The sequence below is a fragment of the Hemitrygon akajei genome, chromosome 10 (assembly GCF_048418815.1).
Source record: "Hemitrygon akajei chromosome 10, sHemAka1.3, whole genome shotgun sequence".
NCBI classification, from domain to species: domain Eukaryota; kingdom Metazoa; phylum Chordata; class Chondrichthyes; order Myliobatiformes; family Dasyatidae; genus Hemitrygon; species Hemitrygon akajei.
The window spans coordinates 15,585,661-15,605,014 of NC_133133.1; the positions used below are offsets into that span (position 1 = coordinate 15,585,661).

Sequence of the window (19,354 nt, forward strand, 5' to 3'; positions counted from 1 at the left end):
ATTTTTAAGGAACAACAGAACTTAACTAAAAAGGCAATACCGGGAGAAAAAAATGAGGTACGAACGCAAGCTAGCCAGGAATATAAAGGAGGATAACAAAAGCTTTTTTAGGTATGTGAAGAGAAAGAAGATAGTTAAGAACAATGTTGGGCCCTTGAAGAATGAATTGGGTGAAATTGTTATGGGAAACAGAGAAATGGCAGAAGAATTTAATAAGTACTTTGGATCTGTCTTCACTAGGGAAGACTCAAGCAATCTCCCAGATGTATGGATGGGCCAAGGACATAGGGTAACAGAGGAAATGAAACAGATTGACATTAGGAAGGAAATGGTGATGAGTAGACTGATGGGACTGAAGGCTAACAAATCCCCCAGGTCCAGATGGTCTGCATCCTAGGGTACTAAAGGAGGTGGCTCTGGAAATTGCGGGTGCATTGGTAATCATTTTCCAATGTTCCTTAGATTCAAGTTCAGTTCCTGAGGATTGGAGAATGGCTAATGTTATCCCACTTTTTAAGAAAGGAGGGAGGGAGAAAACAGAGAACTATCGTCCTGTCAGCCTAACATCAGTAGTGGGGAAGATGCTAGAGTACATTATTAAAGATGAAATAGTGGCATATCTAGATAGCAGTGATAGGATTGGGCCGAGCCAGCATGGATTTACCAAGGGCAAATCATGCTTGACTAACCTATTGGAGTTTTTCGAGGATGTAACCATGAAGTTAGACAAGGGAGATCAAGTGGATGTAGTGTACCTCGATTTTCAGAAGACATTTGATAAGGTCCCACATAGGAGATTGGTGAGTAAAATCAGAGCTCATGGCATTGGGGGGAAGATATTGACATGGATAGAAAACTGGTTGTCAGATAGAAAGCAAAGGGTAGCAGTGAATGGGTGTTTCTCGGAATGGCAGGTGATGACTAGTGGGGTGCCACAGGGCTCGGTATTGGGACCACAGCTGTTTACGATTTACATCAACGATTTAGATGAAGGCATTGAGAATAACATCAGCAAGTTTGCTGATGATACTAAGCTGGGTGGCAGTGTGACATGTGACGAGGATGTTAGGAGAATTCAAGGTGACTTGGATAGGCTGGGTGAGTGGGCAGATACTTGGCAGATGACGTTTAATGTGAATAAGTGTGAGGTTGTCCACTTTGGGAGTAAGAACAGGAAGGCAGATTATTATCTGAATGGTGTAGAGTTAGGTAAGGGAGAAATACAAAGAGATCTAGGAGTCCTTGTTCATCAGTCACTGAAGGTGAATGAGCAAGTGCAGCAGGCAGTGAAGAAGGCTAATGGAATGTTGGCCTTTATTACAAAGGGAATTGAGTACAATAGCAAGGAAATCCTTTTGCATTTGTACAGGGCCCTGGTGAGACCACACCTGGAGTATTGTGTACAGTTTTGGTCTCCAGGGTTAAGGAAGGACATCCTGGCTGTAGAGGAAGTGCAGCGTAGATTCACGAGGTTAATTCCTGGGATGTCAGGACTGTCTTACGCAGAGAGGTTAGAGAGACTGGGCTTGTACATGCTGGAATTAAGGAGATTGAGAGGGGATCGGATTGCAACATATAAGATTATTAAGGGATTGGATAAGATAGAGGCAGGAAATATGTTCCAGATGCTGAGAGAGTCCAGTACCAGAGGGCATGGTTTGAGAATAAGGGGTAGGTCATTTAGGACAGAGTTAAGGAAAAACTTCTTCTCCCAGAGAGTTGTGGGGGTCTGGAATGCACTGCCTCGGAAGGCAGTGGAGGCCAATTCTCTGGATGTTTTCAAGAAAGAGCTAGATAGGTATCTTATGGATAGGGGAATCAAGGGATATGGGGACAAGGCAGGAACTGGGTATTGATAGTAGATGATCAGCCATGATCTCAGAATGGCGGTGCAGGCCCAAAGGGCCGAATGGTCTACTTCTGCACCTATTGTCTATTGCAGCAGGACTGAAGGGGAGTTTGAAAAAGAAAGGAAGCTCTGATAGTCATAGAGACATAGAGCACTACAGCACAGAAACAGGACCTTCATCCACCTAGTCCAGGACAAATTGCTATTCTGCCCAGTTGCATCAAGCTGCACTGAAACATAGCCCTCCATACCTCATCCATGTACTTATCTAATCTTTTCTTAAATGTTGAAATCAAACCCACATCCATCACTCCCACGGGCAGCTCGGTCCACACTCTCACCACCTTCTGAATGAAGGAGTTCCCCTTGATGGTCTTCCTAACCATTTCACCTTTCACCGTAAATCCTTAATTTCTAGTTCTAGTCTTACCCAAACACCGATGAAGGGTCTCGGCCCAAAGCATCGACTCTTCCATAGATGCTGCCTGACCTGCTGAGTTCCTCCAACATTTTGTGTGTGTTTCTCAGTGGATAAAGCCTGTTTGCATTTACCCTATCTATACCCTCACATTTTTGTATACCTCTGTCAAATCTCATCTCACTCTCCTATGCTTCACAGAATAAAGTCCTAACCCATTCAACCTTTTCTTGTAGCTCAGGTCTTCACATCCTGGCAATATCTCTGTAAATTTCCTCTGTACTCTTTCAATCTTATTGATATATTTCCTGCCGTTGTGTTCCTTGTCACGCCTTGCAGCACACTGGGCAGCATTCTTACCATTTCTGTAGCATTTGACTTTTTTATGAGGTCAAGTTGCTAGCTTGATGCTCAACACATGGAAAGCGTGCACGGAGCTGGCTGGATTCCAACTCAGGACCGCTTGCCTCGAAGTCTGGCGCTGGTGCCATCATACTTCCGGCCGGTATTTCCTGTTGACAGATGACCAAAACTGCACACATTACTCCAAATTAGACATCACCAATGTCTTTTACAACTTTAATATAAAACCCTGATGCAGGGTTTTGATCCCAAATTCCTTTCGCCCCTCAGATGCTGTTCAACCTGTTAAGTTATTCAAGCAGAATGTTTGTTGCTCCATTGTTTAAAAAGGGTTCTAAGAGTAAATCTAGCAATTATCGGCCTTTAAGTTTGACGTCAGTGGTGGGTAAATTAATGGAAAGTATTCTTAGAGATGGTATATATAATTATCTGGATAGACAGAGTCTGATTAGGAACAGTCAACATGGATTTGTACGTGGAAGGTCATGTTTGACAAATCTTACTGAATTTTTTTGAAGAGGTTACTAGGAAAGTTGAAGAGGGTAAAGCAGTGGATGTTGTCTATATGGACTTCAGTAAAGCTTTTGACAAGGTTCCACACGGAAGGTTAGTTAGGAAGGTTCAATCGTTAGATATTAATATTGAAGTAGTAAAATGGATTCAACAGCGGCTGGATGGGAGATGCCAGAGAGTAGTGATGGATAACTGTTTGTCAGGTTGGAGGCTGGTGACTAGTGGTGTGCTTCAGGGATCTGTACTGAGTCCAATGTTGTTTGTCATATACATTAATGATCTGGATGATGGGGTGGTAAATTGGATTAGTAAGTATGCAGATGATACTAAGATAGTTGGCGTTGTGGATAATGATGTAGATTTTCAAAGCTTGCAGAGATATTTAGGCCAGTTAGAAGAGTGGGCTGAAAGATGGCAGATGGAGTTTAATGCTGATAAGTGTGAGATGCTACATTTTGGTAGGAACATACATGGTAAATGGTAGGGCATTGAGGAATGCAGTGGAACAGAGCGATCTAGGAATAATGGTGCAAAGTTCTCTGAAGATGGAATCTCATGTGGATAGGGTGGTGAAGAAAGCTGTTGGTCTGCTGGCCTTTATAAATCAGAGCATGAGTATAGGAGTTGGGATGTAATGTTAAAATTATGCAAGGCATTGGTGAGGCCAAATTTGGAGTATTGTGTGCAGTTCTGGTCACCGAATTATAGGGAAGATGTCAACAAAATAGAGAGAGTACAGAGGAGATTTACTAGAATGTTACCTGAGTTTCAGCACCTAAGTTACAGAGAAAGGTTGAACAAGTTAGGTCTTTATTCTTTGGAGCGTAGAAGGTTGAGGGGGACTTGATAGAGGTATTTAAAATTATGAGGGGGATAGATAGAGTTGACGTGGATAGGCTTTTTCCATTGAGAGTAGGGGAGATTCAAACAAGAGGACATGAATTGAGAGTTGGGGGCAAAAGTTTAGGAGTAACACGAGGGGGAACTTCTTTACTCAGAGAGTGGTAGCTGTGTGGAACAAGCTTCCAGTAGAAGTGGTAGGGGCAGGTTCAGTATTGTCATTTAAAGTAAAATTGGATAGGTATATGGACAGGAAAGGAATGGAGGGTTATGGGTCGAGTACAGATCGGTGGGACTAGACGAGAGTAAGCGTTCAGCATGGTCTAGAAGGGCTGAGATGGCCTGTTTCCATGCTGTAATTGTTATATGGTTATTTTCTCCATAATAGTTACCCCTTCAAGTACTGATACCATTCCTTACTAAAGGTAAATGTATATACTTACTGAGCTGCCACACAAAATCACCATCCATGCTCAAGAACTCCACCATCCAGGCCATTTTCTTCTCACTGCTGCTGTCGGGAAGAAGATACAGGAGCCTTCGATCTCACACCATCAGGTTCAGGAACAGTTATTACCCTAAAACATCAGGCTCCACAACCAGTGTGGATAACTTCACTCACCTCAACATTGAACTGATTTCATAACCTCTGCACTCTCTTTCAAAAGCTCTACATCTCATGTTCTCAGTGCTATTTATTTTTTTTATTAGTTATTATTTGTTTTTGTGTATTTGCACAGTTTGTTTTCTTTTACATATTGCTTTTTTGTCAGTCTTTGTGGTTTTTTATTGATTCCGGTGTATTTCTTTGTTTTACTGCGAATGTTCTCAGGAAAATGAATCTCAGGGTTGTAATGGTGATAATAAATTTACTTTGAAATTTGAACTTCAGATGAGGCAGCATGTTCCAGTGCACAGCAACATGTTGTGTAAAGCAAGTTCCTTACCTCGTCTTCAATATTCGTGCCATTACTACGACCTTTAAGCCTGGCTACTGAATCTTGTGCCATGGTCTGTAAGTCCTTAACCGCATTAACCACGAAGACCTGCTGTTTAATAGTTTGCAGTGTATCTTTTTTGTTATTGCTGTTGTTGAACTGTGCCTGCGTTTTGCAGCAAATAAATATTTTGTGACACCATTACCCTCTAATTTATTCCAGACCTAATGTACAGAGTGGAGCTCGCAGGTGGTTTGGGAGCGATCCTTCTTCTTATCACCTTCCTTGTAATCATTTACAAATGCTACAATATCGAGATGATGCTCTTTTACCGGAGCCATTTTGGAAGTGACGAAACAGAAGATGGTAAGCATTCGAACAAAGTCGCACTTCTCTGATGATCAGCAACAAATCGTGTATTTCAACTCTTTGTTCATTTGGAGGAGGAGTGGGTATTACATATTGCATTAGCGGTTTTATTTTTCTGCAAACCCAGGGTGTCACTGGGCATTGTTGTAACCATTTGTCATCAGAAAGTATAAGTGAGATAAAATATATTACTCAATATGGATGACAGGCTAACTGAGCTGTATATTTTGTAAACTTAATAAAATGTCCAACTAAGTGTGATTGTCAGGTAATTTGTATTACCATTCACACCGAGGCAATTTCTGTGTTGCATTACGTCATGTTATCCCAAGCAGAAGTCAGTTAGTTATGTTGAGAAGAAGAGTGTTTAAAATGCAGATCTTTTTTAATATAATTTTTATTCTTTTTTTTCTACAAACAACAAAAAAAAATACAGCCATCCACAAGAACCACGACCATAACAAAATCAAATTAAATATTGAGTAGCGAAAAAGAATAATATAAAGCAAAAGTAAACATACACAGCAGAGGTGCACCGCACCAAAAAAACCTCAGTCCTCACCCTGTAAGAAAGTCCAATACAGGGCCCCATATCCTTTCAAAGATGTCCCCTCTGTCCTCATTACATAGTCTCGGTCTCTCCAGATGTAAAGTATTTGCCTGTTCTCTCAGCCACAGATCGTACGTAGGCACAGAGTCCATTTTCCACATTTGCAGGATTAACTTCTTAGCAATCACCATTCCAAACAATACAGCCATTTTTTCATACTTATTGGCTGAAGATAGGGAGCTTGTTGCTCCAAGGATGGCTATGAGCGGGTCTGGTTCCCACCGCTCCCCATAAGCCTCAGAGAATCAGTGAAAAATACTTTTCCAGTATGCATAAAGCTTACAACATGACCAGAATGAATGTGACAAATTACTGTTCTCAGATTTACATCTATTACAAACTGGTGAAACATCAGGATAGAAGCTGTGCAACTTTTCTTCAGAATAATGGAGTCTATGTATCGTTTTAAACTGTATAAGTCTGTGTCTGACGTTGACCGAACAATCATGTATACTCTTTAAACACTCATCCCAGACCTCCTCTGTCAGTTCTGTCCTATTTCTCTGTGCGTGTGTGTGTGTGTGTGTGTGTGTGTGTGTGTGTGTGCATGCTCTGTTTATCTGTGCAATTATACGTTTGAGTGTGTGTGAGTGTGAATTCAACACATGTCACAGACACCACTAAACTTCAAAGAAGTCTATTGTCTCCCCCTCCTTCATAAGGTTCATTTTTTCTAACATGCATGAAAGCAATTAATTTATTTTAAATAACAGAGTAATACTTTTCTCTAAAGCTCAGAACACATGCCAAAACTGTGACCCCTACTGCCAAGGAGATTACAAGCATTAGGTGCTTGGGAGATTGACCTTCCTTATGGCACATCATCCCGATTTGTTGATATATACTCAGTGGCCACTTTATTAGGTACAATGTGACCAAGAGAGTGTACGTTCATGGTCTTCTGCTGCTGTAGCCCATCCACTTCATGGTTCGACATGTTGTGCATTCAGAGATGCTCTTCTGCACATCACTGTTTTAATGTGTGGTTATTTGAGTTACTTTTGCCTTTCTGTCAGCATGAAGCAGTCTGACCGTTCTCCTCTGACTTCTCTCATTTCAAGGTGTTTTCACCCACAGTACAGTTACTCACGGGATGTTTTTTTTTATTTTGTTTTTTTGCACCATTCTCTGTAAATGATTGAGACTGTTGTGTTTTAAAATCTCAGTTGATCAGCAGTTTCTCAGATACTCAAACCACCCCATCTGGCACCAACAATTAAAGTCACTAAGATACATTTCTTTCCCATTCTGATGTTTAGTCTGAACAACAACTGAACCTCTTGACCATGTCTGCATGGTTAATGCATTGAACTGCTGTCGCATGTTTGGCTAATTACAGATTTGTATTAACAAGCAGGTGTACAGGTATACCTAATAAAGTGGCCACTGGGTGTATTCCTGCCATTCATTAGCACAACTCAAAGTCCTGAAGTGGACCAGCATGTTGCATGGTTCAGAACAATTTAGGGAAGGCAGTAAGTGCTGATCTCACTGGTGATATCCACATCCTAATAAATAGTTCAATAGTCCCATTTAGTATCACAGAATATATACAATATACAACCTGAAATTATTGCTCTTTACAGATATCCACAAAAACAGAAGGGTGCCCCAAACAGTGAGTGACCGTAAAAATGTTGGAACCCCAAACCCCCCCCCCCATTCCACCCCCCAAGCAGCAAAGCATTGACCCTCTCCTCCCCTTCCCCATTTACTTCAGCACCCTCTACCCGCCAAGCAAGCAATAGCAAAGCCCCCAAGAAAGACCATGATCTGCAGTACAGCAAAAACTAATCGTTCACCTGACAATTCGACATACACAGGCTCTCTCTCCCTAATACTGGGCCGAGAGGTGTCATGCAGTGAGAGGGAGACTAAGAGAAAACAACAACTCGCTGATTGCAATGTCAAAGTCTGACGTTAAAATGGGAAGAACTCAGCAGGTTAAGCAGCATCTGTGGAGACAAAGGTTGTGAATTTATTTTCCAAGTCAGTGAATTGAAGAGGAAAACTAAAAGTCAAAGTCAAAGTAAATTTATTATGAAAGTCTGTATATGAGACTGATTTTCTTGCAGGCATTTAGAAGAAAATAAAGAAATACAATAGAATTTATGAAAAACCATACATAAAGTCTAACAAATAACTAATGTATAAAAGAAGATAAATTGTGTTTATAAAAATAATTAAATAATACTGAGAACATGAGTTGGAAAGTCCTTGAAAATGAGTCAGTAGGTTGTGGAATCAGTTCAGAGTTGAGGTGAGTGAAGCTACCACACTGGTTCAGGAGCCTGATGGTTGTAGGGTAATAACTGTTCTTGAACACGGTAGTCCAATACCTCCTACACCTGTGGTTCCCAAACTGGGATCTACAGATCCCTCAGTTAATCATTAATGTCCATGGCATGTAAAAGGTTAGGAACCCCGATTCTACACAATGTCAGCAGCAAGAAAAGAGTATGGCCTGGATGCTGGAGGGCTTTGATGATGGAAAGCCAGTGTATTGACTGTATGTAGGGATGTATGAACTCTGGTAGATGATACATGGACTAAAATGATGATGGTAGGACATCATCAGAGGCTGCTGTTCCATTTGGTTCTAACTGCTCCTCATATCCTCCCCATCCAGTTCCACCATCACCCTCCAACCCCTATCTCATTCCTCCCTATCTAGTGTTATGTACTGGTAATCTTTCATCTTTCTACTTAACCCTGAAACAGAGCCTTGACTCAAAACAATGACTTACACCTTCTGCCTCCACAGATGCTGTTTGACCCACTGAAGTTTTCCAGTGTTTTGTTTTATTTTCTAGATTCCAGCATGTTTGGTCTCTTTTGCCTTCCCAATAAACAAGCATTACACAGACAATTTGCATAAAATAAGGTCCCTCAAATAGCTTTGTGAATAATGGCCTTGTATTTCCAAGTAGTGGGGATCAACTAGACTTGTGTGACCCCTAAGTGCCAAGTCTGGACTCACTTTAGGTGGCTCTTACCAGAAGCCAACTCCCACCTGGTCGTCAGGAGTACTTCATAGAAAGTAGAACTTAGAACAGCACAGCACAGTACAGGCCCTTTAGCCCACAGTGTTGTGTTGACCTTTTTATCAACTCTAAGATTAATCTAATCCTTCCCTCCCACATAGCATTCACTTTTCTATTGTCCATGTGCCTATCTAAGAGTCTCTTAAATGTCCCTAATGTAGCTTCCTCTACCAGCACATTCCATGCATCCTCCACTCTCAGCACCAAATCACTTACTTCTGACATCCCCCTATACTTTCCACCAATCACCTTAAATTGATGTCTCCCCGTAGTAGTCATCTTCTCCCTGGGAAATAGTCTCTAGCTGTCCATTCTGTCATGAACAATAAAACAAGAAATGGTGTGACCACCAATGTGACAATGCTACATTTTTTTTTCTTTCTTTTTTGTGGCTCTTAGAAGAGCCTTTGTGTTCTCGAGAGGAAGTGGGAGTTTTTCAGCCGCCGAAGCCATAGAGAGTGCGGCCCTGGCGTTTCAGAGCGTACACCACATCCATGGCAGTGACCGTCTTGCGCTTGGCGTGTTCAGTGTAGGTGACCGCATCCCGGATCACATTCTCCAGGAAATCCTTCAGCACCCCGCGGGTCTCCTCGTAGATCAGACCCGAGATCCGCTTGACGCCGCCACGGCGAGCCAGACGGCGGATGGCCGGTTTGGTGATGCCCTGGATGTTATCACGGAGCACTTTACGGTGCCGCTTGGCTCCGCCTTTGCCCAGTCCTTTGCCTCCTTTCCCTCTGCCAGACATGATGCTGCTTCGCTCAGGTCGCTGCTCAGTCGACAATGCTACATTTGAAAGCTTATTGAGGCCATGTCCCACTTGGCATACCTCACTGTCAAAGAAGACTTTAACACTAAAATTGTTTTAAAAGTCCACAGATTTATGTCCAGGCGCCATAGTGTGGTGGTTAGTGTGAGCTATTACAGCTTGTGGCATCGGATTTCAATTCTGACACCATCTGTAAGGAGTTTGTACCTCCTCCCCATGAATGCGTAGGTTTCTTCTAGGTGCCCAGGTTTCCTCCCTGATTAGAAAGACGTACCAGTTAGTAGATTCATTGGTCATTGTAAATTGTCCTTTGATTGGGCTGTAGTTAAGTAGGTGGGTTGCTGGGTCATGTGGTTTGTTGGGTCAGAGGGGTCTCTCCCAAGTTCTATCTTTAAATAAATAAATAAATAAATAAATAAATGCTATGGTGGGATTCGAACTTGCATCTCAGGCATGTTAATCTAGGCCACTGAGTTTCATTTCTGTTAACTTATCCACAACAACACCATTACTGATGTGCTCTTGATTCAGAAATTCATTTTTGGCTGTTAGAAGTTGGGGGAAGGGAGGGGTGGAATTTGAAGTATCTATACAAATGCACCAGAGATCGGGAATACGTGGGGAATTACTAAGAAAGTGTTCACAAGCAACTGATTCACAGGCCAGGGCACAGAGAGGAACAGTAAAGGGCAAAAGATTAGAAGTAGTTCAGAGAAATCTCTGTTACTTGGAGGTGATTAGCTTCTGGAATGTAACGCCTGTAAAATTTGCGAAAATACAATCAATAAGACCTTCACAAGGGATATGAATAGGGACTCAAGGAGAAATCATTTGAAGGACGATATGAAAAGAAAGGGGGAAATAGGACTGATTAGGTTTCTCTACAGACAGTAGGCATGAACTTCATGGACCAAATATCCTCTTTCTCTGTTGTAGTTATTCTATGACTAGAATCATGGGGTCATAGAGCACAACAGACTAGAAATAGGCCCTTCGGCCCAGTCGGTGCAGAACTGTTATTCTGCCTATTCCCATTGACCTGCACCTGGACTGTGGTCCTCATATCGCTCCCAACCATGTAGTCCTACAAACTTCTCTTAAGTGTTGCAATCAAACCCACATCCAACACTTACACTGGCAGCTGGTTCCACACTAGCACCACCCTCTATGTGAAGGAACTCTCCCTCAGGTTCCTCTTAAATATTTCACCCTTCACCCTTAAATTATGGCCTCTAGGTTAGCACAACCTCAGTTGGTGGAAAAAAACCCGCTTACATTTACCCTAGCTATACACCTCATAATTTTGTGTACCTCAGTCAAATCTCCCATCATTCTCCTACACTCCAAGTAATAAACCCCTAAGTATTCAACCTTTCCCTATAAATCAGGTCAAGTACCAGCAACATCCTTGTAAATTTTCCATGTACTTTTTCAATTCTGTTGACAATTTTCCTGTAGGTCTGTGACCAGAGCAGGACGCAGTACTCCAAATTTGGCCTCACCAATTTCTTATACAACCTCAACCTGACATCTCAACTCCTGCATTCACTGTTCTGATTTTTGAAGGCCAATGTGCCAAAAGCTCTCTCAGTGGACAGAGTCCCCTGCCTTTCCTTCATCAACTTTCCTGGTATGCTGCTCAAAAAAGACTATAAGATTGCCTCGGCACGACCAACCATGCACAAAGCTATGTTGGCGATTCCTGATCATGCTCAGTCTATCTAAATACTTACATATCCTGTCCCTTAGAATGCCTTCCAAAAGCCTTTTTATTTTCTCTTTATACCTGTGCCACTTAGCAAATACAAAGCAATTCAATGCTTTTGAGAGTCTGTGATAGTCAATTTAATGCATGACCTATACTTACTTTGGAGATCACAAATGCTCACAGGAGTTTTATTTGCCTAGCTCCAAGTGTACATTCCTTAACATCAGCATAAACCCAAATCTCTTGGGATAAACCTAATGTTCTCTACTTTAAGAGTAGAATAGAGTGCTTTATGAATTTAGCAGAACAGTGACAGTCCAAGACACAGAAGTGGTTAGCACTCAGTACAGTAAACTATTTGCTTTTTCTAGAATGAACGAGGCTTGTTTTATCAAGTCCCATTGTGTGTATAGTAGAGCTAAAAAGAATCAAGGATATTTAAAATACACTCAATGGCTACTTTATTAGGTACCTATTGGGTCCGATCAACATGATTGGCTGCTTAAATATTTGCCATTAATGAGCAGGTGCACAGGTCTACCCAATAAACTGGCCGTTGAGTGTAAGTCTCAATAATGTTTATGAGTGGCACGGTAGCATAGTAGTTAGCACAACGCTTAATGGTACAGGCGACCTGGGTACAATTCCCACTGCTGACTGTAAGGAGTTTGAATTTCTTCCCATGATCGTGTTGGTTTCCTCCAAGTGCTCCAGTTTCCTCACACAGTCCAAAGATGTACTGGTTGATAGGTTAATTGCTCATTGTAAATTGATCCATGATGTCTAGGATTAAATCATGGAATTGCTGGGTGCCATGGCTCAAAGGGCCGGAAGATTCTATTTTGCGTTGTATCTCAATTGATCAATAAATACATATGAAAGAGAAAGGTGGACTTACAATTAATCAATTTTTGTTTCGTTTTATTTAAATGACTTTAGATGGGTTTAAACATTGAATATTAAATAATTTCTTCTTCACAGTATGAGCTCTCAACGGACAAGCTTTTAGAGTTCTTCATAACCGCATCTGGTAACAATGCACCTACTTCCACCTGCTGTGGAATGAGGATAAGTGGCAGAGATTCAGCTCCTGCTTCTTATCGCACTTGCTGTCAATTGTCAGTCAAGCTCCTTCTACACAATCAGAGAGTGCCTTTCCTCCCACAGAATCTCAGCTGCTCCCAGGAATAGTAATTGACCTTTCCCACCTGCTATGGGATTTGGGGGTTATCTTGGATGGCCGTGTTGCTTGGATGTTTACAATGAGGTTTTGAGCATTCCAGAAGAGGTGACTGGCAGAATTAGAATCACATTTATTATTACTGACATATGTCGTAAAAATCTGTTGCTTTCCTGCAGCAGTACAGTGCAATACATAAAATACACAATATACATATAGACAGTATATAAAGACAGTGACCTCTGAATACTGGTGATCTGGGCTATTGGTTAATCAGAGCAGTCATTTATTTGGGACAGCTCTTAAAGAACAGAAACTAATCAAGAAAATTGCAGGGATTCGCTTTGTTTATTTGGGACACTGTGCCGCTTAATTAGGGTAGGAGACTGTTGCCAAACAGATTCTAAGTAGCATCACTCGCAAGCACTTGTGTTCCCATTAGACACTACACCATGCTTAGAATGAAGAGTTTTTAAATAGCGTCAGTTGCATTTGTTTGTGTTCTCCTACTGCCGATTTCTCTGGGTTACCCAAGTGGATAAATCACCTGGGCTCTTTGATGTGGGTTTCTACCAAGCATCCTGTGTGGCCAATATATGCTGTTCTGCATTCACAGAGAGAACCCTGTAAATACCATCCGTCCTGAGTCACAGGGCATCTTTAACCTACATAAACTGTGATTTGAGCATTCACTATGGCCATAGGATTGACTTCAATGGCACAAAACTACTGTGCTGCACCAGTGGCTTTTGGAACCACCTGATGAGGGAAGCCATTGAATTAAAACTAGAGGAAAAGAATTCTAAGGAAGACGAAGGTCTCACTCGAAGTAAGAACGGGAATTCAATTATAAACAAAGTGGCAAAGTGAAAATCTGATTGGATGAGGACTAACCAATCAGGAGAGATGGACGACAGGGGTATGGGGGTTGATATTCCTCCAGACTAGACATGCCCAGGTATCATCCCTGATGAAGGTGGCAGAGTTTGTCATTGAAACTTCAGCTAAAATTGATACCTGTACGCAGCTGGAAGCCCAAGAGGAGTTTATTCAGCAGTCAAGAGATTCAATTAGTCTCAATTAAACGTATACAATGTTCTTCTGATTTAATACTGGAAGGGTGTAGGGATGGTTTGTGGACCTAATTGTCATGTCAACTCCTCCTTTATAATCTCTCTAGATAATAAGGAATATGATGCATATCTGTCATATACCAAAATCGACCCGGATTCACTCACCCAGGACAACAGGAAGGAAGAACAGTTTGCATTGGAAATTCTACCAGATGTACTGGAGAAACATTATGGGTACAAATTATTTATTCCTGACAGGGATTTAATGCCAAGTGGAAGTAAGTAAACATAATTTATTCACATGTTTTTTAATGTGTTGATATTACATAAAGCCTTACAGTTTATTTCACAGCTAGAATATGTTGATACTCTTTTAGCCTTAGCAGATTATGACTGGAAAAATACAAGCTGATTGAATATATGAATGAAAAAGATCAAGTATGAAAAGGGTGTTGACACTTGCTTTTGTTATTAACATTTTAATTCATTTTGTTATGTTAAATTTGTTTGATGCTTTTGTTGCCTCCTGAATAAAGTTCAATGTTCCAAGAAAATGGATGGGAAATTGAATCACGCTAAGAATCCAGTCCTCAGGATATATTATGAAGCAGAGGCAAGCCAATTATATTGCATAGAAACCTGATTTTCCTCCAAGTTGCCTTCTTTTATTGAGGCGCAATGCTGCCATTGTTACATGTTACGTGTTGAATCCATTCAGTGCATGGGGTCTCCAGAGGGGGTGGCACCTCAGCTTTTCTTGCCCACTCTGGGGCAGCTCACTCACCTTTGGTCCTCACCAGATACTCAACTCTCTCCTTGGCTCCAAGTGGCTGTTTGCAAGTGACGCTGGCAACGTTCTAGTACACTGCTTTGATATGCAGGCTAATCCAAGTGAAGGTAGCCAGCAGGCCTCATATCCTGGTGAAATAGAGGCATGCCTGTCCTAGGATGAGATGTCAGCTCTGGCGGACTGAGTAGATGAGATCCAAAGACCATTAAGACAGTTCTGCAACACTTCATGGAGAGCAACAGGCATGACAAGGCACAGAAGAAGTCATAGTCATCCACTGGAAACAAGGAAAACCCCAATTCTGTGACAACTACTTGTACCACTGGACCTAGACTTCTGAGGTTGAGAGAGTGGAACTGTCTCAGTGTAATGGTTTTTCCACTTTAATTTCCCTCCCACACACAGGTTTCAAACTGTCTATCATACAATGGATAAATAATCAATCAATATTGTCATTTTAAAAAGCAGCAAAATGTATCAATTCAGATCTGATATGGAAAGAAGAAGGTCAAAACAAACCACCAACATTGTAATCCTGTGCTTTCCTGACCTCACCTCCCTGGCTACTACTGCCTGCAGGTCCCCTCAAGTCGCTCATCATCCTGACTTGGAAATATACCACCATCGCTGGACCAAAGTCTAACTCAGGACACTGGGGACGGTGGACCAGTTCATGGAGGGACTTCCCCTGCCCTTTCACAAGGACAATACGAAATTTGGAACAATGAATGACTAATACCAGGGGGCATCATTTTAAGGTGATTGGAGGAAAGTATAGGGGAGATGTCAGAGAAAGGTTCTTTACACAGAGAGTGATTGGTGTATGGAATGGTCTGCCAGGGGTGGTGGTAGAGGGAGATACATTGGGGACATTTAAGAGCCTCTTAGGTAGGCACATAGATGATAGAAAATGGAAAGCTACAATATGTAGGAGGGGAAGGTTAGATTGATATTAGACTAAGTCAAAAGACTATCACTACATTGTGGGCTGAAGGGACCGCACAGTACTGTAATGCTCTTTATTTAATAAATACTGGCCTTCTCTACAATGTGAAAATGCTGTTATTGTGGAAGGGGAGTTCCAGACATGGACAATAAAATTTGCCTTTGCTTCTGCAACACTTCCCCTTCAACAGGCCTGTAACTAAGTCAGGATGGATATCGGTAATAATGCCAATGGACTGTAGAAATTTTCAGTGTGTCCCTTAATTCACAAAAAGACAAAAGGAAAAACTCCACAGCAGACTTTAAGATCATGAAGGAAATGCATGAAGTGTAGGTAATCTGTACAATGCAATTCTCTTCCCCAGATCTGATTCCCACTTATCTCCATAGAGAGATCCTTCTTATGAGTGAGAATCCAAATATCGTCTCTGAAATGCCCAGGTCAGGTATTACCTTCCTTCAAACAAATTCTTAAAATATTGAAGTCCTAATACTTGGTTTTATTTGGAGATGCAGCACAGAACAGACCCTTCTGGCCCCATGAGCCTCACTGCCCAGCAACCCACCTATTGAACCCTAGTCTAATCACAGGACAATTTACAATCACCAGTTAAACTACCACCCGTTAAGTCTTTGGACTGTGAGAGGAAACCAGAGCACCTGGAGGAAACCCATGTGTTCACGGGGAAGATGTACAAACTCCTTGTAGAGGACAACAGAAATGAACTCCAAACTCGGACACCTCAAGCTGTAATAGTGGCCTATTGTCACTGCGTTAACTCTTAATGCACCGTCCATTTATGGCCTCCAATCCAAGTTCTAAACATGAGTTCATGTTGTTGATGGTGTTCCAGGGGTAGCATTCCCTCAGTTAGCAGAGGAGTGAATTATCTCATGGGGCCATCACTTCCAGGAGGCACATAGCACCCATGGGCCAAGTGGTTGTGTCACTCCCTGGCAACATCAGGGAACGTACATCCTGAAGTGTTTTTGTCACCAATCTGTGGGTAGTGAAGTCATGATCATCTCCACTGACATCCATTACTATTGCTCAGGGAGCAAGAGAAATACTTGATGACACCGCACCAGATATTTCTACAAAAGGCTTTCTTATCTGCAGTACCATGATTGCCGTGAGGGTAATTTGTGATTACTTTAGCAAATTAAAGTCTTTGTTCGTTTGCTGAGTTAAAAACAAATCCTCCTTGGGTCTTATAGTTTCATCTGATGTATTACTGCAGTGAGTTCAAACCGAATTATTAATAATTACAACTCATTGCCATGCACTGAGTTTCATGTCATATTTATAACTTGACTTATTCACAGTATGGTCAATGTATAAATGCTTTGAATGGCACAGTAAAGATTTCTGGGTGCAGGCAAAGACTTCAAATTCTTCTCTATATAAGTATCTTGTGTTTTGTAACTACTTATTGGACCTCAAGAAACGTTTTATATCCTGAGGCCAGTGGTTTCTTTTTTTAATATATTTTTTTATTTTCATTTAGAGATACAGTGTGGTAACAGGCACTTATAACCATATAACCATATAACAATCACAGCACGGAAACAGGCCATCTCGGCCCTCCTAGTCCGTGCTGAACTCTTAATCTCACCTAGTCCCACCTGCCCGCACTCAGCCCATAACCCTCCACTCCTTTCCTGTCCATATACCTATCCAATTTTACCTTAAATGACACAACTGAACTGGCCTCTACTACTTCTACAGGAAGCTCATTCCACACAGCTATCACTCTCTGAGTAAAGAAATACCCCCTCGTGTTTCCCTTAAACTTTTGCCCCCTAACTGTCAAATCATGTCCTCTCGTTTGAATCTCCCCTACTCTCAATGGAAACAGCCTATTCACGTCAACTCTATCTATCCCTCTCAAAATTTTAAATACCTCGATCAAATCCCCCCTCAACCTTCTACACTCCAATGAATAGAGACCTAACTTGTTCAACCTTTCTCTGTAACTTAAGTGCTGAAACCCAGGTAACATCCTAGTAAATCGTCTCTGCACTCTCTCTAATTTATTGATATCTTTCCTATAATTCGGTGACCAGAACTGTACACAATATTCCAAATTTGGCCTTGTACAATTTTAACATTACATCCCAACTTCTGTACTCAATGCTCTGATTTATAAAGACCAGCGTTCCAAAAGCCTTCTTCACCACCCTATCTACATGAGACTCCACCTTCAGGGAACTATGCACTGTTATTCCTAGATCTCTCTGTTCCACTGCATTCCTCAATGCCCTACCATTTACCCTGTATGTTCTATTTGGATTATTCCTGCCAAAATGTAGAACCTCACACTTCTCAGCATTAAACTCCATCTGCCAACGTTCAGCCCATTCTTCTAACCGGCATAAATCTCCCTGCAAGCTTTGAAAACCCACCTCATTATCCACAACACCTCCTACCTTAGTATCATCAGCATACTTACTAATCCAATTCACCACCCCAACATCCAGATCATTTATGTATATTACAAACAACATTGGGCCCAAAACAGATCCCTGTGGCACCCCGCTAGTCACCGGTCTCCATCCCGATAAACAATTATCCACCACTACTCTCTGGCATCTCCCATCTAGCCACTGTTGAATCCATTTTATTACTCCAGCATTAATACCTAACGACTGAACCTTCTTAACTAACCTTCCATGTGGAACTTTGTCAAAGGCCTTGCTGAAGTCCATATAGACTACATCCACTGCCTTACCCTCGTCAACATTCCTCGTAACTTCTTCAAAAAATTCAATAAGGTTTGTCAAACATGACCTTCCACGCACAAATCCATGCTGGCTACTCCTAATCAGATCCTGTCTATCCAGATAATTATAAATACTATCTCTAAGAATACTTTTCATTAATTTACCCACCACTGATGTCAAACTGACAGGTCTATAATTGCTAGGCTTACTTCTAGAACCCTTTTTAAACAATGGAACCACATCAGCAAAACGCCAATCCTCCGGCACATCTGAAAGATCTCCGTCAGAGCTCCTGCTATCTCTACACAAACTTCCCTCAAGGTCCTGGGGAATATCCTGTCAGGACCCGGAGATTTATCCACTTTTAAATTTCTTAAAAGCGCCAGTACTTCCACCTCTTTAATTGTCATAGGTTCCATAACTTCCTTACTTGTTTCCCACACCTTACACAATTCAATATCCTTCTCCTTAGTGAATACCGAAGAGAAGAAATCGTTCAAAATCTCTCCCATCTCCCTCGGCTCCACACATAGCTGACCACCCTGATTCTCTAAGGGACCAATTTTATCCCTGACTATCCTCTTGCTTTTAATATAACTGTAGAAACCTTTCGGATTTACTTCCACCTTATTTGCCAAACCAAACTCGTATCTTCTTTTAGCTTTTCTAATCTCTTTCTTAAGATTCCTTTTACATTCTTTATATTCCTCGAGCAATTCCTTTACTCCATGTTGCCTATATCTATTGTAGACATCCCTCTTTTTCCGAACCAAGTTTCTAATATCCCTTGAAAACCATGGCACTTTCAAACCTTTAACCTTTCCTTTCAACCTAACAGGAACATAAAGATTCTGTACCCTCATAATTTCACCCTTAAATGACCTCCATTTCTCTATTACATCCTTCCCATAAAACAACTTGACCCAATCCACTCTCTCTAAATCCCTTCGCATCTCCTCAAAGTTAGCCTTTCTCCAATCAAAAATCTCAACTCTAGGTCCAGTCCTGTCCTTCTCCATAATTATATTGAAGCTAATGCTATTGTGATCACTGGACCCGAAGTGCTCCCCAACACATACATCTGTCAGCTGACCTATCGCATTCCCTAACAGGAGATCCAACACTGCTCCATCTCTAGTCGGTACTTCTATGTATTGTTGCAAAAAACTATCCTGCACACATTTCACAAACTCTAAACCATCCAGCCCTTTTACAGAATGA

The 19,354-nt window shown here is 41.5% G+C and overlaps 1 protein-coding gene across 3 annotated transcripts in view; it reads left to right on the plus strand.

The window, feature by feature from the left end:
- Nucleotides 1-19,354, plus strand: part of il1rapl2 (interleukin 1 receptor accessory protein-like 2) — a 1,249,784-nt gene that overhangs the window by 1,195,906 nt on the left and 34,524 nt on the right. For all 3 annotated transcript variants that reach the window (XM_073057804.1, XM_073057805.1, XM_073057806.1), the window contains exons 9-10: nt 5,144-5,287; nt 13,782-13,952. In XM_073057804.1, coding sequence (XP_072913905.1) covers nt 5,144-5,287; nt 13,782-13,952 — 315 coding nt within the window. The remainder of the gene's footprint in view (nt 1-5,143; nt 5,288-13,781; nt 13,953-19,354) is intronic.